This window comes from Diceros bicornis, chromosome 10 (assembly GCF_020826845.1).
Source record: "Diceros bicornis minor isolate mBicDic1 chromosome 10, mDicBic1.mat.cur, whole genome shotgun sequence".
In the NCBI taxonomy this organism is placed as follows: domain Eukaryota; kingdom Metazoa; phylum Chordata; class Mammalia; order Perissodactyla; family Rhinocerotidae; genus Diceros; species Diceros bicornis.
In genome coordinates this window covers 22,932,739-22,958,074 of record NC_080749.1, presented here as the reverse complement: position 1 = coordinate 22,958,074, position 25,336 = coordinate 22,932,739, and the positions used below count along the sequence as shown (strand labels likewise).

Sequence of the window (25,336 nt, the reverse complement as noted above, 5' to 3'; positions counted from 1 at the left end):
CTAACTAGTCTGAACTACCTCTCTGCTGGTAGGCTTGGTTCAGCACTCAAGGAGGGCAGCCCAAGTGGAGAAAAAAAGACTTCACCAAATGCACATGTCCAAGAGAGGGATGAGAGGTATTTATATATCTCATACATAATATATATATCCCTCTCTTTAGTAACCCAAGTGTCACATCACATCATCATATTCCTAGTTGGCATTGTGACAATGTGTCCTTCATAATTGCCTATGGATTCCTGGTCATTCATGTACAATAAGCCTCTCCAAGAAGCTGACTATGATGAAGTATTATGGACAAGGATTTCTATCTGTTTTTGGAAGCAAAACTGAAAATAATTGTTCTGCCTTCCTCCAGCAAACATAGAGACAACAGAGTAGAACAGAAAAAATTAAGCATAAGATTATGAATCTCTATGACTTTGCTATCAGGGCTCCTTACCTAAAACTGTATATCTGGCATTTTCTGAACAGGTCCTAGCCTCATGTAGTACTTATGTCAGTCCTTATCAGCCAGATTTATTTAGGTCATCAATTGTGACTGAACACATGATTTTGAGGAGCAGTAGATACTAAAACTAAAGAGGGCACACCTCAATCTTCCACAAAAGGAAAAGGTCAGAAAAGCATATAGTATAATTAATAACTTCCCACAGTTAGCAAATAGGCAGCAGTCATGTAATAATGACAATTTTATGGTATTTCCAGTTGGTTTTAATTGAAGGCATTACACAGTGTTCAACGGAGAGAACCAATTAAGAAAATTTGTATATGCTCAGCTATGAAAGCCATCTTTTCAAGATGCAGCTCTATTAGTCTGAGTGAAAAGTTATAACCAGTCTCATAGGCCAAAGGTTCAAGGGAAAAGTTAATTTATGTTTATTAAAGAGGGTATCCAGAGAGTTGGTGGAAAGCTACAACTTCTATCTTGCAAATATCATTAGGCCATGAAGTTGCTGCTGATCTCTTCTTTTCTTACTTTTCTCTGTAAGCTCAGTCACTAACTTTTCTTTGGTAAAGAATTAACCTAGGGGGCCGGCCTGGTGGTGTAAGCGGTTAAGTGCGTGCGCTCCGCTGCAGCGGCCTGGGGTTCGCCGGTTTGGATCCCAGGCGCGCACCGACGCACCACTTGTGAAGCCATGCTGTGGCGGCGTCCCATATAAAGTGGAGGAAGATGGGCACGGATGTTAGCCCAGGGCCGCTCTTCCTCAGCAAAAAGAGGAAGATTGGCAGATGTTAGCTCAGGGCTGATCTTCCACACACAAAAAAAGAAAAAATTAACCTACCTTGGAGTAGAAGAGCCACAAAATAGGATTGAGTGCTTTAGTTATTTTTAACCTACTCATTTTTGGAAAGTGCAAACTACAAGAAGAAACTCGTTCTCTTGAGAGACATGGCATACCTTTTTTTTAATATATATGCACTGCACACTATGAGTGCCATTGATTGGAATACAGTGCAAATTTTGCATTAAATCCTGAGCAGTGGTACATGGGAGGTAAGAGAGGAAAAGGGGACAAAAGATTTCTGCTTTAAAATAATTTATATATATATAGACACAATTATTATCCATAGCCACATATTTGACTTATTTAAAATCAACTAGAAATTGACTCACACTACAGTAATAATAGTGTAATCAATTTTACTAAATAGTATTTAGCAACTATGAACATGCATTTATAGTATCTTTCAAAATAGTTTAGTTTAGGTATATGAAAGGCTAAGAATGGAGGAAATAAATCAACTGAGAACATTTATTGATAAATAGAGCTAACAGAAATTAAATATCTGAAAGACAGATTTGGCTATAGACAAACTTATAGAAAAAATGACTGCTGTTCTTAACACATGGCCCTGCAAAGAAATTCTTAAAAGCTGTGATTACTCCTGCACATGCCTCTAGATGGTATCGCGGGTACACGGAACTGCTGCTTGGGCTCTAGCAGAATGGAAAACATCCGACAGCAAGTGCATAACACAGCCATTAAAATACTTGAAGTCTCCAGCACATGACTCACCTGGGTACAGTAGGAGAAAGGTTTTCTGCAGGCGGGATTACACTGCCGAATAGCAGCAGGACGTGCCTGGGGGGAGCAGCCTCCTACAAAGGAAATCCCACCATCACTTGCAGAGTTTTCTATGATAAACATTAAAATAATTTTTTTTCTTCCTCTCTGGCACTGGCCATTTTGTAACAGTTTTATTTTTTTTTAATACGTTTGCTGACATGTGGCCCAGTCTTATTTTATTGATTACTCCAGGATGGACTGTTTGAGATGGAAGGCTCTGCTAACAGAAGATGGTTACAATAGAGTTTTTATATCTGCTCATTGGCAATGTGATTCTATCATATGGCGGTGCTGGAGGGCAAAGTCTGTGAGCACCAGGATCAGTAAAAGAATTGATGAAATCTCAATTTAAGCTCAGGAACAGAAAACATATCTGCTCGAAGACCCATTCTATGTATATTTTTCTCTAGCTCCCAAATACCCCAACTAGGCACTAAGCTGAATCCCAATACCCAAATGCTAAAAGAATGCCACTAATCAATTCATGGGATCATAATTCAGATGCTTTGGTAACATTTTTAAATGTATTTCAATCAGGATACAGACACACACACACAGACAAATTTTTAAGAGCAGATGTATACACTCCAGGAGGGGCAATCACACATCTTACACAGTACTTGTAGGTGCTCATTAAATATTTTTGAATAAATGGATGTAATAATGCACGCACCTATAATCTGAAAATCATTTACATATCAGTTTTGCCTTCCTGGATTCAAGGAACTAAGCTAAGATTGACATAACATTCGAGGGCATTATTGAAACCTTATTTATAATATTGGTTGCATTTATAGGTTCTAGCCTTTGCATTAGTATAACTGTCTACCAATTATAGTGTGTGATTTTGTAGCTAACAAAAAGCTCTGGGCCTAAGGCAGTGTAAAGAGCAGTCAGATCTACATTTTCCCAGGGAATGAAGCAGCTAAATTCTCACTGTTACTTGAAAAATAAAACAAAACCATCCATACAGAAATAAAACAACAAACCCCACAATCCAGAATTACCACCTAGGTGTGAAATTGATAACATGGGCATTAGTGGCAATAACCACACAGTCCTGTTGCTACCAATTGTGTTTGGAGAGGGTGTTTTCCACTCTTTAAGCCAGTAATCTCCAAAGTGCAGTGTGTGCATTCTGGGGGCGGGGATCTCTTCGGAATTGGGAAGAAAATATTTGAATTTATATAGTTTATACATTTTTTAAAATTTTAAGAATGAAATTAAACTCCAATAATATGTAGCAGATGATACTAGTAACCTGAGCTGATTCATCAGATGTGCACATGGTGTACACTGTGCATGAAGTACTCTTTGTGAGAATTTGATAGTGTAACCCTCACCAGCTTGACTCCAAGCTTACTGTAGAGTAAGATGCTTTCTGTGTTCCTGGTTAGGTAGAGTTACAGTACATTTAGTTTTAACAATAACTTACAAAATGGACAAGTAGCTTAAAATAAGTTATTATATGGATAAATTATGGAATAAAGGGAATACCAATAATGCAAAAACAGGTAAACAAGAAAAAGGCAGAGGTGACAATTCTTCTGTTCCTATAGAAGAATAGAGATTCTCCTACTCCTGCAATAAGTTCTTTGTCAGCCGCCTTATTCGTACTAAATAAAAACACAATTAAATTTTCTCTGATAAGAAAGCATCAAAATAAAAAACCTTTAAAATTATTGGGAAGACCATTTGTCGATCAAATTGTATCCACCATCATGAGTGAGGAACCCTTCCCTCAGTCTATATTTAGATATTAAATAATAATCACGACTAGCACAATATCCAAAAACTAAGCTTCCAGTACACAAATGCAAGCATCTATAATTTACAGCAAAAAAGTTTTTTGCACCATCCACAAATATGATAATTTAATTTTTTATATCTTTATCAACCCTTTTAATTTCAATTTCTGTATATGTTTTATAATTTGATATATTAGCATAGAAACGCGGGAATATATGTTGACATATGTCCTCAAAACTTTTCACTGAGAAGGTACGTGATTTGAAATTTTAGAGACCATTGTTTTAAATTAGCATCTGTCTTGCCGGTCTTCCTCAGTAAAAAGAGGAGGATTGGCATGGGTGTTAGCTCGGGGCTGATCTTCCTCACACACACACACACACACACACACAAAATTAGCATCTGTCTTTTTCACTCTCAGATCATAATATTTAAGGAAATTTATTGTGTTTCAGCTTATTTCTTTAAGTTGTCTGATATATTATGGGTCTTCAAATAGAATTGTTTGCTTTCTAGACGCAGAGGTCTAATGACAATTTGCCATGAAGATCATCTAAGGCCATCTGCCCAGTCTTCCCTTGCTTATAATTTGTAAGCTAATTCTCACAAACAGCAACACTCAGGGATCTTTTTGAAGTGCCCACACAAATCTTAGGTAGGAATACCTGTAACATTAATGCCATCTGAACGTTGGCACCATACAGTGCGTTCATTATTGTTCCAAAGACTTGCTTTCCATGTGTAGTGATAACATTTGCCTCCTGAAAGCAAATATGATAACAGTGGTTCTATTATACCTCACATGAAATAGAATAAGCATTGCTCAATCAAGGCTAAGAACTGAAAAGTGCTCTTGGTACCTGAACAAGGGCGTGTTTCTAGAACCTGCTGGGGGCAGCTGTCTTGGTTCTCAAAAGACTGAATTATAAATGTCCTTGACCTAGATTGGCGGCCCATTGTCTCAAAGCTTCTTCCGTCGATGCAGGTTAGTTCACACGTGCTCCACTCTGACCATTCTGTTAAATGGCAGTCTCCTGGATGATGTGCAGTACAGAGCAGGAGAGACAACATGAAAACTGGTACTTGACAACGTTCACATGGACAGGTTCATAGTGAGATGTGTGGTGGTTGTGCAGTGATATGGGTGGTTTCTAGATACTATACATTCTACTCTGACCAACTTTCCCATTAGAAAGTACCAAGAATGATGAAGTACATTATGGTTCAATCTAGTTTAGCAAGAGAGTGCCAAAAATTAGATGCCATTACTTTGCTTCAAATCACAGTAGTCTTATCTAGAGAACACTATGTGTCTGCTAGTGATAATAAAATTTTTTAGAGAGAGATGTAAAGATGATAGTAACTCAGTTTTCAAAGAGCAGCATAACATCATAAAATGGATGTTCATAGAAACCATATAAAGGGAATAAGTCGGTCACTGAAGTGGAATATCTTTGGGCCTAAAGAATATTTAATTTAATAATCTGAACACACACATTTGCATATATGTATGTAAATGTTTACAAACATGCATACATGTTACATGCCATATCATAAGGATATTTTAAGCCACCTTAAACTTATGCCACACAAGCTAAGTTGTGTTATTAGGGTTAAAATAACTCATACATTTTATGTAACTAATAATGGCCTTCACAATTACATGGAAGTTGACCATTTAACAGCGTGCTTTCATAAACCTATAGTCTTACTTGTCCCCACCATGCCATCAGCCAGACATTCACCCACTCATGTATTCAGTCAACATTTTTTGAGTGCTGGCCAGTGTGCTAGGTGCTGTTAGGTCAGGTATTATTAACACATTTCATAGATGGAGCAACCACTGCTCAAAGGGGCTAGACCCTATGTCCCAGGGAAAATGTCAGTGAAGTGATAAAGACAAGATTCTAATTTAGCTCTTAACTTTCCAAATCTGGTGCCTTTTTTCTTCCTCTTGCCTACTTTGCCTCCACTGAAGCTGTAGTTATATTCCAAAGTGATAACCACAATTAAAAATGAATTAAAGTCAATTAAAAACTTCAATTTTGATGAGACAGAGCTTCTCCAGATAAAAGAAAATAAATAAATAAAAAGATCACCGTGGAAGGTCCTCACAACCGTTTAAAACTGCATACCTGGGCAAGGCACAGAACACGGCTGCTTCAGGATGCTGTCCTGAAAGGGCATTTCTCCACACAGTGCATCGTCTACACGTACAGCCCAGTGAGACATTGAGCCATTGTGGACCACGCAGGAGAGGCTGCGGACCTGGACTCCTTCTCCACAGTCTCCACCCTGTGAGAGGAAATGATACTGTCAGAATTACCCAAATAATTAGCATCTCAGAGTTTTGACTCCTGCCACCCCGTTGCCCAAGAAACCCTAGTTGTGTATTTCATCAACTTCCTCCTCTTGGGAGTTATCTTTCAATTGTTAACAATAAAGCATCACTGAGCAATTCTTGTAGAGCTGAAAGAGAAGCTAAAGTAGAAAAGCAAATTTATGCCATGGAATTTATGTACTCAGAATATGACAATTCATTTTGGAACTCAGCCAGGATTGACTGAAAAAGAAAAACAATACATAATTTGTCTAGGTGTATGTGATAAAATGGCCCTAATCCATAATCACTCCCCAAAAGAGCATGTACAGCCACAGGGCATAAATTTCTCTTTTACTTTGCTTGCTTTTCCTTTGTAGGGAATTCAGTACTTTCTCATACGGATTAGGCTGGGGTTTCCAGTAAAACACTGATTTTCTTTATTGCCATGAGAAGTTGTTTTCCCAGCATGCGTTTTGTGCTAAATAATGTTCTTTAAAGAGATTTCATACAAATTCCACTCAGATAATTCTGGGCAATTAGAAAAAATCTGTGCCATGTCTCACAGAAACAGAAGCTTAGAATCGGAGGGCTTTTAGTGGTTATCTGACCCAACCATCTGCCTGATGTTATAGTAGAAAGCCTTTCATTTTGGCAGATACACATGAGATGAGTTTTAGTTCTCAGTTTTATTCAGGTGCTCATACTTCAAAAAGAAGTCCATTGGATATTTGGATAACTTCAGATGATAGCTCTGTTTTTGCATAAATACCTTAGAAAACAGCACCTAAGGCACAGCTTTTATGCTAAGGAAGTGAAATTCCAGGATGGCAGAACTGGAGCAGGGACAGAGGGAGAGCAAATATAATAAGGTAGTGCGTTAGCAAGCTGGCCTCAACTCCACAAGAAAACACAGTTGGTTTCTTGGTCACCCATCACATCTTCCAGACAGGCCATGTGGTATCACCAGGCCTCAGTACCATCCATGAAGCGGAGAGGGAAAAAGAAGGGAGAGGCATGTAAATGCCAGCTCCCACTTGGATCCAGTTCTCATTGATCAACCTTCATCCTAGAGAGTATTAACTTCATTATACTTCCAAGGTATGTTACTCAGCTTCCCCTAAGTCCAGAAGTTGGAAGAGCTAGAGCCTTCATGACTACTACCGGTATGGTTGGAGAGAGAGAGAGAGAGCCTTTGTACCTCTGTTACTGCAATCAGAGATGCTACATGCTACAACCCATTATTAGGTGACATTCTGATAACTGTGCTCTGCACTGGGAAACCGAGCTTCATTTCCTCCGTATCCTTTCCCCCCTGCAGAATTGAGAAATTGCATTGCCTAGGCCTTGGAGCATCCGTGGCTCTTGCAGTGGAAGGAGTGAAGGAGGACAAGGTGGTCAGCTAAAGCAGTCATGACAGTGTTCCAGGGCATTGAGCAGGTGCTCCCAGGGCTGAGGGGCCTGCCGAGCACCAACGAGGTCAAGGCACTGTGGCAGCATCTGCTGAGAGTCAAGGGCAGATCGTGGACAGACTGCTGGAGGTGCGGGATGGTACAGAGTGGCTGCTGAGAAAAATTCTTAGCATAAAGTTATGATATATTGTCCAAAAGAAAAGGTGCAACTTGGAGGAGTTCCAAGTTGTAGCAACTTAAAGCCTAAAGAATCTGAGTCAGCACATAAATTGGGGCCATCATATCCTCTTCTAGAGATGTTTTAACAAGAATTATGGTTTGTTTATCAAAGATGGCAATTCTTGCACTTGATTTATCAATACCTCATAATTGCTCTAATCATTTCTATGGCTGTTGTGAAACTGTCAAAAAGAATTCACCCTAATTTTGAACCTAAGTGCATTTTTTCTGGAGATAAGTGGAGATTTAAAATCAATTCACAGAATTATTCAAAGCAAATGTTCTAGTAAATGTTCACTCCCTAAAGTGGAAAATAACTAGTGTAAGTCACATTTCTTTTTTTGGAAGGGTTCTCTCTTATAACTTATTGTTCCAGATGATGGATCCATTGCAGAATTGTCTAAGGTGTATGTAGTACCAGACTGTGTGTACTTGGAGAGAAGAGTCTGAAGATACTGCAGCATGTGTGAAATTTGAAATTACTGCTATCTGGAGCCTCAGGTAAGAGAAGATGTGATTGATTAGAGTTTTATTTGACATTGCAGGAGATGCAGGGTGAAGAAATGACAGGAAACAAGTCTACATCAGGAATCACTTTAAAAACTAAGACAAACAACAATATGCTCCTAGTAAGTATCCATCTTCAACCTTAATTTCTTATACCTTTGACCACAACAGACCCTGTATGAAGAGAAATCAGCATCAGAATGATAATTTCATTCATAAATCAAGCATTCACTCACTCTCATTCATGAGACTTTACACAGGGACTGAAAATAGACCCAGGCTTCTTAGAGCAAGATTGTCAACTGCGTGGATCCTCTCACCAACTCTCCACTGTCCTGATCATTAATGGACATTTGTATACTTGAATTGGCATCTCCACCAGATGTGGATAGGCAGATGGTGCTAATAATCATAATCATAGTTTTAATCAAAATTATAATAGCAACTACAATTTATTGAGCTCTTAATTTATGTCAGGTACTATGCTAAGCACCATATATAACATGTCTAATCCCTACCAAAGCCCATAGCAAAATAGCTACTATTGCTACCCACATGACACACATAAGAAAACGGGTTTGGAGAGTGCAGAGACTTGGCAAAAATAGCAGAGCTAGGAATTAGCAGAACCTTGACCAAAATTAGGCCTGCTAGACTCCAGAGTCTGAGATCCTAAACAGATTTATCCACATATGTGTGGATATATGTTATCAGCTGAGGAACCTGGAAAGAAAGAGGTAGGAAACACTAAAAAACGTGAAGCTTGAGGATAAACACTTTCTTTTGTTAATCTCTTTCCACATAAGATAGTGGCAGAATTGGCACATCCGCCGTGCCCCGTGCAGCTTCTCCTATTATGGTTTGATACATTTTATGGCAATCGGCCGCTTATGAATCATCACCACCTCAGTGAATGAGCAGGTTATAAAACTGTCTGTGGTAGGTTAGGCCGTGACAGGACAAGGAAAAGCAGAAGTACCGCTGTGACAGGTGTTCTTCTTTTGTGTGCAAAGGCCCACACATATTTTGATCAGTAATTCCAAAAACTCAGTTTATATATAACTTTAAGAAAAGGCAACTCACTGAAAAGATATTATGTTATCTACCTCACAAAGAGTTCACAATTAGGCTTTAGGAAAGGCAGGAATGCACTTCAAACTCAGGGAAAACTCAACTCAAGTATTATCACGATTCCCTTTCTCTATGGCCTCTGCTTTTTTTGTGTGTCACCTTTATTTTTTCTTGCTTCTGAGTGACTGACTTTATCTACAAGGTGGGAAAATGTATCAGCTAAGCGTTCCTGAATACAGTATCTGTGAACGGCTTCAATTCCATTCCAAATTCTTGAGGAAGAATGCTGATTGGCCCTGTTTAGGTAAGGTGCCCACCCCAGAGTATTTAACTACAGACTTGTTTTTTGAGAGCTTTGCCTGGATTAAGTCTAACTCCAGAGTTTCCTCCTGATTGGAAGTGTCAGTGAGTTGGAGAAACCTCATCTAGGAATCTGAGGAAGCTCAAATTTCTGGATATACAAACCGATCACCTGCTCTTGTGGTCTCCAGGGCCCCCAAGCCTGGGTTATCTCCAACAGATGCCACAACTCCCAGCCCCCCCCAGCACCACTACAGAGAATGTTCACAAGCCACCACTCATGCCCCTATGGTTCTGGCAAAAGCTCAATATGTGACAGCAAAATGAAACATGACATCTGGCATATCCCCACAATGTTCCTATGGGACAGGTGGGCAGACTTGTCTATCAGAAAAGGCTACTGACATCTGAGAAGATAAAAGAGAAAATACAAAAGAACAAGTAAGGTATAGAAGCGGTTGTATGCCTGCTAAGACTAGGAGCATGGAGTATGTCAGCCCTCCAGCCTTTCTTCCCTCCATCCCTCTCCCCCTCCCTTGTTCTGTCTCTTCTTCCTTACTTTCTTTTCTCTCCCTTCCCTTGCAATGTGTTTCTAAATTTTTTGAGATTATTTTCTCTACTCCATCAACAGTTATCACAACAATAAAGAGAAATATTCCTTCCATTTTCTTAAGTGTGATTCCAAGCAGCATTTACAAATTGCTGGAGATTTAGAAAAGAGGAGTTTAGACTAGTAGACAAAGTATTCATATTTAAAGCCATTAGGTTATTTTCAAATTAATTAGCATGGTTACCTTATTTTCTGTAAAAAGGAGACTGAACAAATGTTCCGCACATATTTGTTCCTCTGGGACTTATTAAAATACATGGGCATTTAACTTCTGCAAGAAAATAATGCTGCATGACAATGTCATCCTGACAGGAAGACTAAACATCTCTATGAGAATACTCTGCAAATTTATTAATGCATAATGAAAATTTTTGTTACCTAATTAAAATATGCTTTGGAACATGAGCTGAAGGATAAACTAGTAAAATAAGGAAATAGGAAAAATCAATGTGCTTTTTCTTATGCAAGAAGCCAGAGAGAAAATGCAGTAGGGCATCTTTGCTGATCCAGCAAAAGCTCTGGGTACGTGATATATTATGATGTTGCTAGGCATTTGTATTTCAGCCCAATAAAAAAGTAATCAATGAGGAAAATGTAGTAACCTTGGTTCGTGTAATAATATTAAAATATAACTTTCATACACTTTTGGTTTTCTCCCCATATGCAAGATTTTGTCCAAGCCTAAAAGTGCCTCTTTAAGAAATACAGTCTACAGCAAGCAGTGCATTTCCATAGCATCAGGGTTTTGCCTAACTAAATAACACCTTGCTATTTCCAAAAAGCCAAGAAAATAACAGAGAATCCTTGAGGATGCCAAAGAGTTCGAAAGTCCCATGATTTGGTCTATTATAATCAATGCCTAATGAATAGCTACTTATTTTCCCAGCAATATCACTCTGCATGAGGTTAAATCATTTGGTTGTATTTTTCCATGTTCTCCATTGCTTAAAAATACATTGTGCCAGGCCACTGGTGCTGTGAAATTTATTCCATCAGAGCATAGGTTTGACCAGACAAGTGATTTGGACATACTGAGAAGCATTTCTTTAAGTGTCATTACACGACCTACCTCCAATTTACATGCAGACCAGTTGCTGAGGACCCAGCCGTAGCAGGGGGTCACTGGGCAGGTTTTCTGCTGGGTAAGCTCTGTAGGGCATGGCCGTCCTTCTCCTTGGGTTGGCATAATGACAAATCGAGTCCGGCTCATTTGACCTAAAATGATAACGAAGGTGTCAGCTTTTCAGTTTCAGTTTGGCTTGGAAAGAGAATTAAAGGACAGAACGTTGCCTTACATACATAAGTCTTCATTAAAACACTGTCAAAATGTAACGATGTACACATGAAATTTACATAACATTATAAACCAATGTTACCTCAATTAAAAAAAAACACACACTGAAGTTTGACGTGCAGCTTTCAGTTTTTCTGCCATTTTAATTTAAGTTTTTACAGAGACACACGTTATTTGAAGTCTGCATAATACTCAAGGATCTGAAATTCTGTCTGTCTTCCTACTTCTTTAGTCTTCCTAAATCCAAACTCTGTATTGTTGCCAAATACATAGACTGATCCCGTAAACATTGGCAGAATGTTAATTCATTCAACAAATATTTATTTATTAAGCTCTAATGGAATCCAGGCATCCTGCTGTGTGTTAGGGATACAGTGATGAAATGGCCAGATGTACCTGCTGCCCTCACAGACCTTATGTTTTAGGCTAGGATTACAAATATTAAACAAAAATATTAAAAAATAACATGAAGGCATCTTCATATCTGTTAGGTTCTACATCAGCAAGTAAGATAAAAAATTGCACATAATCTAAATTACCCCAGAAAATTCCCTAAGAAGGTGCCCCCCCGAGGTCCCAATAGTGTCTCTCAATTAATTCAACATGACCAATTTTCCTAGAATTTAAGACCAATTTCTTTTTTCACTGAGCACAAGATAAAGTTGTTGGTTTGGGTGAAGGAGCCATGATGTTTGAAAAAACATATGTTCAAATACTCATATTCCATTTCCTAATGAAGGAAAATTGGTTAATAAGAATAGCTGAGGAAAGAGCAGGGCTCCCATGTCGTCTTCTGCCCACTCCTAGGCTTTAGGTCATAAGCTCGTTAAGTAGAATAGTGGATGGAATTTAAATGCTTGTGTTTCTCTCTCTCTCCTCTGTCTTGCTCTCTCTCCCACTCATTCTTGTCCTTACTCTTCTTTTACTAATGAGGTACTAAGTGCATATAGTTGCATGACTATTAGTTATCATCTGTGAATGTGATGCCCTACTATTGTTGTTATAAAGTTAATTATTTGTAACTGTATTTGTGATAACTGTTAAAGAAAAACAGAGGGTTCTCTGAGAGCATGTTACGGGGATGCAGCCCGGTCTGGGAAGGAATTAGACAACATTTCCTTGAGCAGGTGAGCTTTCAGCAGAAATCTGAAGGAGTAAGCCGGATGTGATGTACAGAGAGCGTCCCACATGGAAGAACAAGCATGTGAAAAGCTCATGAGATGCAAAGGAGCAGAACATGTTTGAGGACCTGACAGACTAATGTGGCTGGAACAGAGACGGCTAAGGGAAGAATAGGGTGGGGAAATGCTGTTAAAGCTATTAAAAATGGGGTCTTTTTTTGTGTGTGTGTGAGGAAGATCAGCCCTGAGCTAACATCCATGCTAATCCTCCTCTTTTTGCTGAGCAAGACCGGCTCTGAGCTAACATCTATTGCCAATCCTCCTCCTTTATCTCTTCAAAGCCCCAGTAGATAGTTGTATGTCATAGTTGCACATCCTTCTAGTTGCTGTATGTGGGACGAGGCCTCAGCATGGCTGGAGAAGTGGTGCACTGGTGTGCGCCCGGGATCCAAACCCAGGCCGCCAGCAGCGGAGCGCGCGCACTTAACCGCTAAGCCATGGGGCCGGCACCAAAATGGGGTCTTTTAGTCAATGTCAAAGAGTCTACATTTATATGGTAAGAGAAATGGAAAGCTAGTGATGACTTCCCCTCAAAATAGAATTGACTTGAAAGCCTGGGGTAGGAATAATTCTCAGATACCCTCAAGTTCAGGGACAAGTAAGGGTGACTCACACTTTCAGTAACTAGACCTTTTAGTGGCTACCAGAATATTATCATAGATTTGGTGGTAAAGTAATTCTCTCTGAGAAAACCCTTGAAGAAAACTAAAAAGTTCTAATCACTGGATTCTAAATTCCTTGAGATTTGAGCTTCTGTCTCTAACGTGGTGTTTCATATATATTAAGCACTAATTCATGTTTTCATAAATTGTCTAAATGATATCTGGTATCTGAAAATGTGTGATGACATAATAATATCAATATAATTATTGAGCAAGTACCATGTGCTAGGAAATATTCTATATACACTGATTCATTTAATAATCATAATAACCCTAGGGGAAAATTCTATTTTCCCATATTATAGAAGAGTAAACTGAGGCACAGAGAGTTTAAGTCACTTGTCTAAGGTCAAAAAAGTAGTAAATTGCAGAATAGTATTCTAATCTAGAAAGTTTTGCTTCAGAGGCCACTGGGTTAGCCATGATGCTGGGTAGACCAGGCAAGAGAGCAAGAATAGCACCTAAGTCTTTTATGGGAAACATAAAGGAAACTTTGGATGGTGGTAAATTTGTGTCAATGATAACGTGGGCTTGGTGAACAGCAGAATCTACCCATTCTGCATCCTTGGGCATTGAGTGGAACATGTATGTGAAACGTGTTTGGACAGAGTTCTTTTCAGCATCATTTGAATCAAATCATATAGGTTGGACATTACCTCACTCATAAGAAATATTGTCCCTGCTTGATGAACACATTTGGCTCAAGATTTTACATTAATTCCTGCTTAAACATTTTTCAGTTTTATAATAATCTTTGTTTATTCTCTTGGCCTAAATACCTGTTACCCTAATGTCATTATAATAATTACATTCTGTTCTATATTCATCTTTGTAAGAATAATGACAATGTAGTATTGCCTTTATCACAGCTCAAGAGGCTTTATTTCAATATAACCAAATAACTTCAAGTTTGTTCTTGAATTGATGGCATACAGATGGCCATTACTTTAGAACTATTTTATTTATTTCCATTAAAGTGACAGATATCTTCTTCTGGACACAGAGTTTGAGGGAGCTTAATGAATTCAATAGAAAAAAATGATGCTATTACTTTTTGAAATAATGAAGTCTTAAAACCATTCATTGAAAGCATAGCCATATGATTTCTCTGCCTTTTGCTATCCAAACACAAAGATAAGAGTTTCAAATAATGCCAATTACTACCAAGAGTACATTTTTAAAACAAATGAGTATATAATAAATCTACATTTTGAAGTATATTGTCATGTTTAATTGGCTAACATTAAAGTTCAATAAAAAGAACATTGCATCACAGTGTAAAAGGTAACTGATCTGATGTGTCTGGGGGTACTTGATATCTTTTAATAAGTTAGTTCCTTTTTCTTTTTAAGTCAGGGGTATTTACTTGCATAAATTAAATAATCAGAGAAAGTACCCCTCTAATTAGTATTCTTTCACAAATTCTGAAGTTGTAAATATAAAATCTAGCTACATGGAATACGGATGGTATCCACAAAAAGGGCTGCCATCTCCACGGCAGTGGTCAAATATTACCTGGGATTCCAAACATCAGACTGGATGGAATATTCAACCAAACAAGCCTCTCTCAGAAATAATTATTCTAAAAGGGACCCCTAATGGCAGGAGTCTGAAGAAATTGTTTTGGTGATAGTGAATTTTCAGGTGTGAGGAAGGGCAGTGGAGGATGTTGCCAAATTAAAGATATTTAAAAGTTTGATGTGATACAGAATACGAGAGAAAGAGAAGTTTAGCTGATGTGTGGTGAAAAGAAACCTGGATTTGGCATCAAAATTCTCTAGTTGGAAACAGTTCTCTCAAATTAACAGCTAGTAAATGATGTGACTGCACGAAAGTACTTTAACTCTTCTGAGCATGAATTTCCTCCTCTATAAAATGAAATTAAGTATACAGAAAGTCCTTATCATCTGAGGATAATTCATGCTGGGGAAAATGCTACTTAAAAGTGAATCTATTTAAAATGAGAATTAAATTATTTTTAATAAATAATAAAAAATGTCTAAATGGGACTTTTTCTGGAACTGAAAAGCATGTAAGTGGGTTTATTTTATCTATATCAACTATCATGTATCTTATAATTGCAACTATGCACTCATTATTAGGACATAGAATAAATCATCTATTGATGTTTCTTATATAATTTTATGATTGCCTTATGAAAGATCCATTGTTTCATGACTGACTTTTGCAGTTTGGTATAAAATCTTGGGCCTTTGAGTCACTTTTCACCAATTTTCTCAAGAGCTCCCTTAACTCTTTGCTGTACAGATCGCTCCATTTTGTACCCCTTTGCTGTGGGTATACATTCCATTTGCAGCTAGAGATCGACCGACAAATACCCTGATGCAATGACAGAATATGTGTGTCAATGGAGAAGGCTTGTTGACTGGGGAATGGCTTAAAAGTGGTCGGTTCACTAGTGAATATTTTGATAGTATGAGAGGTTTTGCTACGTACAGAACTCACAATTATGGTGATTTAGGTGAAGAATACTCAGATGATGAGATACTTATCTCACATTGGTTATATGAATCAAAAAATCTATATATGAATCACTTACAACATATCTAAAACACAGTAGCTGCTTGTTAAAACTTTTAATATTTTTAAGGATTTATTTTAACAACTATTATTTCATATCAATGCCTAGAACTGGCCCTGGAATAAGCCTATAATGAGTATATAAAGCAAGCTAACTGTATTCTACTGGTTTTATAATATTAAATGCACACTACTATGAAATCTATAATGATTTACACTGGTCCCAACCCACCAAATCCATTACACTCTAGCCTGGAATCCTTTTGCCCTAAAAGTAAGAGTGAGGGTTGCTGCCATGTATATCCGCCTGCTTCCAACCTGAGAGTGGGAGAATTTTCTTGGACCTCTCGCATGTTTCTTTTTTCAAAAAGCATAAAAGCATAAGATACGGACTAGGAATCTATTTGGAACCTGAACTCAATAGTAGATATGGACAATATACTTAATGAGCAATACCAATGAGTTGTAGGAAAAGAAATTGACTATTCATCTACACTTCAGGCTATAAAAGAAAGATACAAAATATGTTTTCAATTTAATAAAGACCCAAATTATGGTAGGGTAAGTTTGCTAGCAATTCTCTCTGAGCCTTCTCCTCTCCTCCCTTGGGGAATATTGGGAACTCATTATAAGCAACAGTGATATTGGACTTACTTACTATTAAATTAGCAATAATTACTTGCAATGAAGGAAAAAGGATTGCCTGGTAAGACCTCCAGAAAAAAAATAGTGAGGCATACTAGCTGTAACACACACACAAAACTCAGAGAGAGGCCAATACTGGTACGTGCATATAGGTTTAAAGCATATTGGACCAGGTCACATTCCCACTGAACTCATCAGTAGTCAGACTTCACTCTAAGGCTCCACTGACCAAGGGGATGTGGGAAATTTTTAGCAGCATAAAAATTCAAAACTGGTTAAAAATTTGTCATTTATACATTCATAAAAGGAAATGAAGTCAAATACGATGGTTCCCTGTTCTGACCACACTCTCAGATCCAAAAACCAGCCACCATGCACCTACACAGTGGCATGCTTTAAACAATGATTCTTCTGTGATCCTGACACATGGGCATTGAATTAACTAAAAACTGTGGTTTTGATAGCTCCCGACAATTTGAATATGACCCAGGCAAATGATGCAAAGTGAGTGTGTAGGGGAAAATGGAAAAGAAAATGCAAGAATAATAGAGCAATGAAGAACATGCCTATTTAACTTTAAATAGTTCATCAAATAAAATGAGGAATTTACATGAACATACTTATTAACTCCAATGACTGTAGACATGTAAATACAATAACAGTATATGTGGTGACCTTGAACTTACAGCATGTTATCTGAATATTACTATTACTGATTTGCTTTCCAACTGGGTGTTATGTCTTGGGAATATGAGTTGAATTTTTGAGGCACATGCACAATTCTTGGCAGGGAATGCTCTTCCAGAGCCAAAAACTACAAGGAATTGGCCAACTTACACCACACAAGATGAGAGTCAATGTACCAACCTCAAGTTGATGGTGGTCCTTCTTGATGTGCACCCTAAAATTAAGCTATTGAATAAAATGTTTCCACTTTTAAGTATTTCCACCTACAGATTTATTCTTTAGCTTTTGGTATCTGCTACCTACTATTAGTCAGTAGCAAATACCAGCAGATGACAAAATAAATGAAAAAGAAGCAAAGAGACACTAATAAAAACCTCATTAATAGCTGGTCATGTCAATCTATTAAACAATTTTAATCACATGTCTGTGATTAAGGCAATTTATTATACAATACCTTTGTCATTATAAAAGTATTCCTCATTTTGGAGTGAGGGAATAAATTAATTGATTATAATGTGCTATGATATATAAGCAATATAGCATATTCTTGCTTAGTTCTTTTCCTCCGTATCCTACTTTCTCCACTCACTTTCACCTGAGAGCACCTGCTCTCCCCATCTCCTTGAAATAAATCACTTCAAGAATCCCAGTCTCGGACTCTGCTTCAGACATAGTTATTAATATGTGATAAACTGAAGCTCAGAGAAGTTAAATAATTTTTGCCAAATCCCACAGCTAGGACTGGAAGGAAGGTTTGTCTTACTTCAAAAGCTTTTGCTTTCCAACACATCTCATCATCATAGTCATGGTCATTGCTATTAGATGCTATGCTGTAGTTGTTAGGCCACTTGAACAAGTTTGAGAAGTGCACTCAGGTCTACCATCTGCAATGTGTTACCTGGATTCACAAACTTAGTATTTTTCTTTAGTAAAAAGTAATTAAAGTTATGGAACTAACACCTTTCTCTATGATAACTATTTACTTTCGGGTACTTAGAGTAAATTTCTGAAAGCAGTGGAAAGTCAGATTGCCTATAAAACGCTCAGTTACTTTCATGTGACTCTTTATGCTGGACATCTACCAAAAAGTGGTTGAAACTGTGATTTTTACTTCTCAACAAATATCATCTGGACTTTTGATCCAAGTTTAAGTGTAAAAATTGTTTTAATTACATACCCTGGTGGACATGGATTTGGAATCAAGGTTATTTTCTAACGTAATGAAGAAAAATTATAGTCCTGATCTGCACCATAAAGACAGACCTGCAGCATATGTTTGGCCTTGTTAGAGATGAAAGATGTAGTAATGGTTCTTCACTCAGAGCTACAGTCCATGGGTTTCCTCTCTAGAGGGATTCCTTGGCTTATCTGTAAATTGCTTCAGGTATCCAGATACTTTTCATCCTAGAGAACACTCAACTTAGGCAAGATGAAGATTCCATAAGCTTTTCAGAGTAAAATAGACCAGTCTCAGCCATGACCATCTATCTGGGAGTGAGGTCAGCTAAGCAAGGAAGTAACAAGACCACCGTCTTAGAGGTGAGGATAGACTATGGCATCATGGGAGTGGGATAGGTCTTTTTAGGGCAGAATATTAGGCACCTTTGGCTTCGCTTGGAAATAAAGAGCTCCAGACTTCTCTGTGGTAGAGCATGTTCCTGTGTTCTTACTTCTTACCTCCAGTTCTAGTCTCAACAATCACATTTCAGTCCCATTAAAAGCTAACAAAACTTGATGGACTACTGTAAATACTCCTCCATAGCAGAAATATCCCCATGGGGAGATTCACAGGGGATGCCAAATGAGAAGGTCAGAGAGAGCCATATTGGCAATCGTGGAGCTACTCTGTCCATCAGAATCACACACATCTGTAAGATGGGCTCCCTGAAGCTGTATCTCAATTGGATGGACTAGATACAATGCAAAATTATTGCTTATGAAACAATTATACTCTTAGGAGGCTTAAAATTCAGAAGGACTTCTTAAAGCCCTCACTGTGCTTAGTGTTCCAATCTGAGATCCATTTCCTCTGCTTATTCTTAAATATACCTATAAATTATGAAAATTTTTATAAAGTGATATAGCACCCAACCCAGGGCCATGTATGTAACAGGAACATTTATACATACAGAGTGTCAGATGAAAGGGGCATAGTGCAGCAAATGGGGCTTTGGAGATGCCTGAACCTGGGTTCAAATTTTTCCTTCATACTGACAAGCTGTATGACCTCGAGCAGCTTACTGAATGTCTCCATCTCACCTGTAAAATTATGTCTATACTGCATAGTACTGTTGTATAGAATTACTAAAATACTCCTGGTATCAATAATTGTGCCTTTGACCAACAGATATTGAAAGTAATTACTCTAATATTTCATCATTTTACAGATAAAAAATAGTGCAAGTTCTGCAAAGACTAGCTCAAAGTCTTCCAACTTGCTATTGGAAAAGCTGCTCTAAAACTCAGATCCTCTGGTTTTTTGTCTAGTATTTTCCCCCCCTTCTACAATTCCTGTTCCCTTGTCACAGGAACTAATTATTTGATATAGTAAATAAGTTTTAATTGTTATAACTATTGAACTATCCCGATCAAGGATACCACACTGATCACATTTTATCCAGAAACTAAAAATGAAGGTTACTCACTTGCCTTTGAAATCTCAAAAAAAAAGAAAAAAAAGCTGGAAATCACAAAGTTGCAGTGCTTTGGAATTAATACAAAATTAGTTTTTCATTATGAGCTAGAGTTGACAGAAATATTACATACCATCTGGGAGACACAAGAGGCAAGCTTGTATAGATTACTTAGTATAGAAAAATATTATAAACTCATATATACTGCATGAAAAAATATGAAATAGGAAAAAATTATAGTCTAGGATTAATAATATTCTTAGAATGTTATTGGTTAAATAATAATTACGAATAATTCATGATATGCTAAATATAGGGAGTTCTACATTCCACTGAACTGATGAAAATTCAACAAAGAACATGACTAATCCAAATATTAAGCTCTTCTATTACAGGCTTTGATCTTTGAAATCTATCTAAAAAGATCCCTTAGTGGAAGCTTAGAATCCATCTGTCTCTTAGGTGAAATAAATTGGATTCAAACTGTTCTGACCTTGACATCTTTAACACAATTAAAAAGTATATGCCAAGCATCAGGTGTACATTAAAGAGGTAATCCAGATGCTTGGAAAATAAAGGAAGAGCTCATTTCAAAATTTCCCCTCAGATCACTGTAGTTCTGTGGGTTTGATGGTGAAGTGTGGCCCGTGGGGAAGCATCTGGAACACCCAGCACACCAGGTTTTGCCCAACAACCCAGTGAACTCATAAACAGAGACAATTGTGTGAACCTTTGCTTTTGATACAGAAGTCAGCCAAGAGCCGCAGGTGCTGAAGTCAGACTCCCATGCAACTTGCTTGCTCCCTTTAATGCGACTAAATAAACCCTATCTGCTCTTGGGTCTCTGCCCCATTGCCACGACCAGTTGGAAAAAAGAAAGCAGCTCGTACAAAAGACAGCTGCTGGCACACTGTCTTAGAAGAGACAAGTCACAGATGCTTCTCAATAATAGTTTCCAACATTGTCAGCTCCAGAGTTTGGGCTCTTTTAAGAACCAAGTTCACCTGTGCCATACATTTCTGCTTTTCATTATTGCTTGTTGTTTTTAGGTTGTGCTGCGTGAGGATAAAGGCGTGATTTAAATACAGAATTCTCTCATTTTGGAAATATTACTATCTATCTGCGAGGGGAGTGGCAATCAGAGAAGATGGTGCTCTAAGACTGCTGTTGGAAGGCTGGAATGGGGAAGTTTGGGGGCTGGTGGGGTGTAATATAATAAAACCACAAAGGATGTCTCAGCGGCGTCCTGAGGGTAGATGTTTAAAAATTCAAGGGCCATGTGTCCTCTTCTTTGTACTGTTCAATTTATTTTTTAAGATTGAGATTGGGAACAAATATAGTTAGAAAAATACTCTTTTTTATATTTTGGCATGTAGGTCCTAAGATAGAGCCTTGAATGTAACAGGTAGTCAAAAAATGCTTGTGAGACTGAACTCTGAGCAGCCAAGTAAATAAAACACTCGTTACAAGAACTATAGCACCTTGTCATTCAATTTTGACATAAAATATCACCTCCTCAGTGGCCTTTCTTCTCCCATCTCTCACTCCCCTGCAAGATGCTTGTTATTCTCCATCCCATGACCTGTTTTTGCTTCATCACAGCACTCACCAGCATCCATTACTTTTGTGTTTATTTACTTGTTTATTTTTTCTCTGTCTTGTCATCAGTGTCCCATTTTCCACTAGTACATTAGTTTTACGAAGTCAGGGGACTTTGTTTGCCTGGGATCTTGTCTGTTCCATACACAGTGTCTCCTTAGCTCCTGGGAGAATGCCTCGTTCTCAGACAGCTTCCAATGAGTACTTGCCAAATATAAGAATCAACTCCTTCTACAGCCCTGCCTTCAAGAATATAACTCAAAATAGCAGGGTCACCATATAATTTATTTTCCACACTGCCACTTTTGACAATGAAAGAGGACACCATTAGGTGCCAGGATAATAGGTGTAAACTTTATAAATCTTTGTTGAACGAATAAAGAAATGACAGAATACATACACATTTAGATCCCTGGAGGGTTTGTCAGATATCAGGATTAAGGAATATGTTTTAAAAGACATTATTACATCTGACATTTTAAGAGATCAAGACATCTAAAGGTCAAGAAGAGATTCTCAAGAAGGTATCCTCCTAGGCCCTCAGAAACTAGCTAGAGGTGATTTATAACTGGTGCCATATTTATGTGTCAGTGGATTCTAGTTAGATGATTTCCTAATGCTTTATGCAACTTGATTTCTCCAAGTAGTTAACATTCCTTCCCTAGCCTCCCTATGCCTTAGTTCACACAATGACTTTCCATAGGAAATCTTTGATTGGTTGTCTTTGTTTATTATTCTAAGGATTAGAAAAGGTAGATTTCAATTCAAACTCTAATTGCCTAGAATGCTCCAATAGTGGAATTCAGATTTGGAAAGGTTTTTTGTTTTTCTAGTAGAAAAAATGGTCTAATAAGTCTACATCACTAACAGAACTACTTGAAAAATTAAAATGATATTTTAATATTAAACTTACAATTTGGTGTCTTTTTTTTCTTTTTTTGCTGAGAAAGATTCTCCCTGAGCTAACATCTGTTGCCAATCTTCCTCTTTTTGTATGTGAGCCACTGCCACAACATGGCCACTGTCAGATGAGTGGTGTAGGTCTGCACCCATGAACCGAACCTGGGCTGCCAAAGCGGAGCATGCCAAACTTAATCACTAGGCCACCAGGGCTGGCCCAGTGTCTTATTTTTAAAGGCAGTGTGTTAGCATAATACGTCAGTCTGTCATGTTTCACTGACTTGATACAGTGGCAGAGTTACGACTTTCAAGCAAAAGTAATAATAAAGATATCTGTCTCCTTGCATTGAACACATTCTTGGGTAATGTACCTAAGACTTAATGTATTTAGTTAGAGGGAGAGGAAAACAGCCACTTGCAGAGGCTGGCTGCCTTTGGGCTCAGGATCCAGTCTGCAAGCTCTTTCCCTTCAAGCTTTCCCCTATGGTTCAGAACCACCTGGGCAATGATAAATGTTAACTGAAATCGTTCCAATGTGCCAGGTACTGTGCTTCATGGGAACTGGAGGGATTGCCCCAAGAAGAACCCAAACAGGGTCTCTGGCCCCATAGACAGGCAGACATTAAAACTGATTCAATTTATACATGATAAAAGTAGTGAGAGGTAGTAGTGGGGGTGATCGTGAAATGATCAAGGTGAAGAAAGGTGCCAAAGCAGAAAGAAGCATACATTCAAGGATGTGACTGAAAGAGAGAGCCAAGGGACAGTGGATGGTGATGAGGATAGAGAGGTGGACACAGGTGAGACCTTGCAGGTCCTTGTGGACCATGCTCACAATATAGGACTTCATCGTTTCTCTGCTTTTCCATGCTACCCTTCACCACTGTGAGAGTCACACATCCCAGCAGAGGCCCATGAGGACACGACTGCGGTGCTTATGGCTGTGGGATAACCAGGTGGGCAACCACTGGAGAGAGAACAACCAGTTGTTTTGATGAAAGACATCACTAATGAGAATAACACCTCTCATTTATATGAGTCTTTAATGAACACGTCAACATGTAATATTACCTATTTGTTTGCTGTCTAATGTCCCTCAAATAGATTGTAGGCTACATGAGAATAGAAAAATTGTCTTTTTTTCCCCACCACTACATCCCCAATACATTGAACTATAAATGGCACATGGGTATTTATTTAAGGGATAAATGAATTGATGAATGACTCAAGTTAATAGGAAAAGACTTGTTCAGATTTATATTTTTAAAATATCACTTAGGCTATGACTGTAGTGTATGGATTTTGGGTGGGGTAAAGGATGAGATATGATGGTGGGAGGATGAGAGTGACTGAATCTATGGAATAATCTTTAAAAGATCCTAGGGAGTCTCCAATAACCCACCCCACTACTGGTGGGTAGGAAGATGGAGATGGAAATTAACATATAGTAAACATCCATGATGTGTCAATTACTATGCTAGGTGCCTTCATATACTTCATATCATTTAATTCTCAAGCCAAAAACAACACCTCTAATATGTGCATGAATTACATTTTATAGATGCAGAAGCTGAGATTCAGAAAGATTACATAATTTGCCTAAACAGCTGCAATTTCGACCTAGATTTACCAAACTTGAAAGTGGATGCCCAACTGGAAAGTATACCATTGCTGCCAATCAGAATATATGAAGAACTACAGGTCAATCACTGAAATCTTGATTCTAAGACTTTTACCATTTGGTTTCCTGAGGTTCTTTGGAGGCTCTCAATTGTGCAGGAAATGGCATATTCTTATTATTAGACATTGTGATTCCCATTTTCATTTTGAGTGATGCTCTTTGCAGACGTAGTTTTCAATTTCCTTAGCCACATTTTCCTAATACATATCCTGGGTACTGTTTTCAACTCTGCCCACAACCCCAGCACACTCATTTGTGAGTAGCTTAGAAATGAGCCCATATGCTAGTGCCAGTGTTCCAGTCATAGGACTTCTAGAAAACTGGTTTCAAATATCTTGTTCAGCAATCAGACCTAGGTCTTGGTATCCCCTTCTCCCACCCTGATTCCATGATCCCTCCAACTTACAATTCTTCTTCCCTTCTCCTGCCCTGCTTAGTGCCTAACAATATAACAGGATTTCTCTTAGGTCCCTACTCCAAATTTTTGACATTTACCTTGTGATAAGTTGTAACTCTCTTTCAGGACCAGAGTCGTATCCTAAACCACAGCTCTGTGCTTTCCTGTTATGTTCTTATGGCTCTCTCTTCCATGCTCTTGGTCCCTACTTTAGCCCAGTGGCTGGATGCCATCTATGTTTCCATTTTCCTAGCTTTCCTGATTGCCTTTTGCATTCTTTGTCATTGCGCATTACTTACCCACTGAGATTATGGGAACTTGTGGTTGGTGATTGCTATCTGTTCATCAAAAGTTCATACTCCCTTTTCTCTGTAGAGTTGCTGAGAAGTGACTGGCCATCCAGAAACTACATTGTCTGCCCTATCATCTTGTATTGAGCTGGGGACATGGGACTAAATTTTGTCTAACAGAATATAGACGGAAGAAACGTATGCTACTTCCAACCTGGCCCATCAAAAACTTCACAGAGCCAGCTGGATATCACCCTCCAGAGAAAATTGGTTACATTAAAGCAGTAGAGCCTCCATCAACCTGTGTCCTTGATTGACTTTTTGAGGCAGAAACTACCCCTCCCTTTATGTGAGTGAAAAATTAGTCTCTAGTCTATGATGTTAAGCCACTGGGGTTTCTCTGACACAGGAGCCAGTTTTACTTATATAATACATGCTTCTTCCAAAAACCACTGAGGTCAACATTTTTTGAACTGGTTGAGCTTATGACCTTTTGAATAAACACTGTCCTATAGGGCCAGCAGCCCCTCTGGTAACTACCACTGTTATCAAGTCAGTTCTGAAAC

General features: G+C 38.2%; 1 protein-coding gene across 1 annotated transcript in view; it reads right to left on the bottom strand.

Annotated features, from left to right (window-relative positions):
* Nucleotides 1-25,336, bottom strand: part of THSD7B (thrombospondin type 1 domain containing 7B) — an 808,101-nt gene that overhangs the window by 13,697 nt on the left and 769,068 nt on the right. Inside the window, exons 21-25 of the mRNA XM_058548890.1 lie at nt 11,330-11,475; nt 5,957-6,116; nt 4,682-4,855; nt 4,487-4,582; nt 2,022-2,104 (exon numbers count right to left, since the gene is read on the bottom strand). Coding sequence (XP_058404873.1) covers nt 2,022-2,104; nt 4,487-4,582; nt 4,682-4,855; nt 5,957-6,116; nt 11,330-11,475 — 659 coding nt within the window. The remainder of the gene's footprint in view (nt 1-2,021; nt 2,105-4,486; nt 4,583-4,681; nt 4,856-5,956; nt 6,117-11,329; nt 11,476-25,336) is intronic.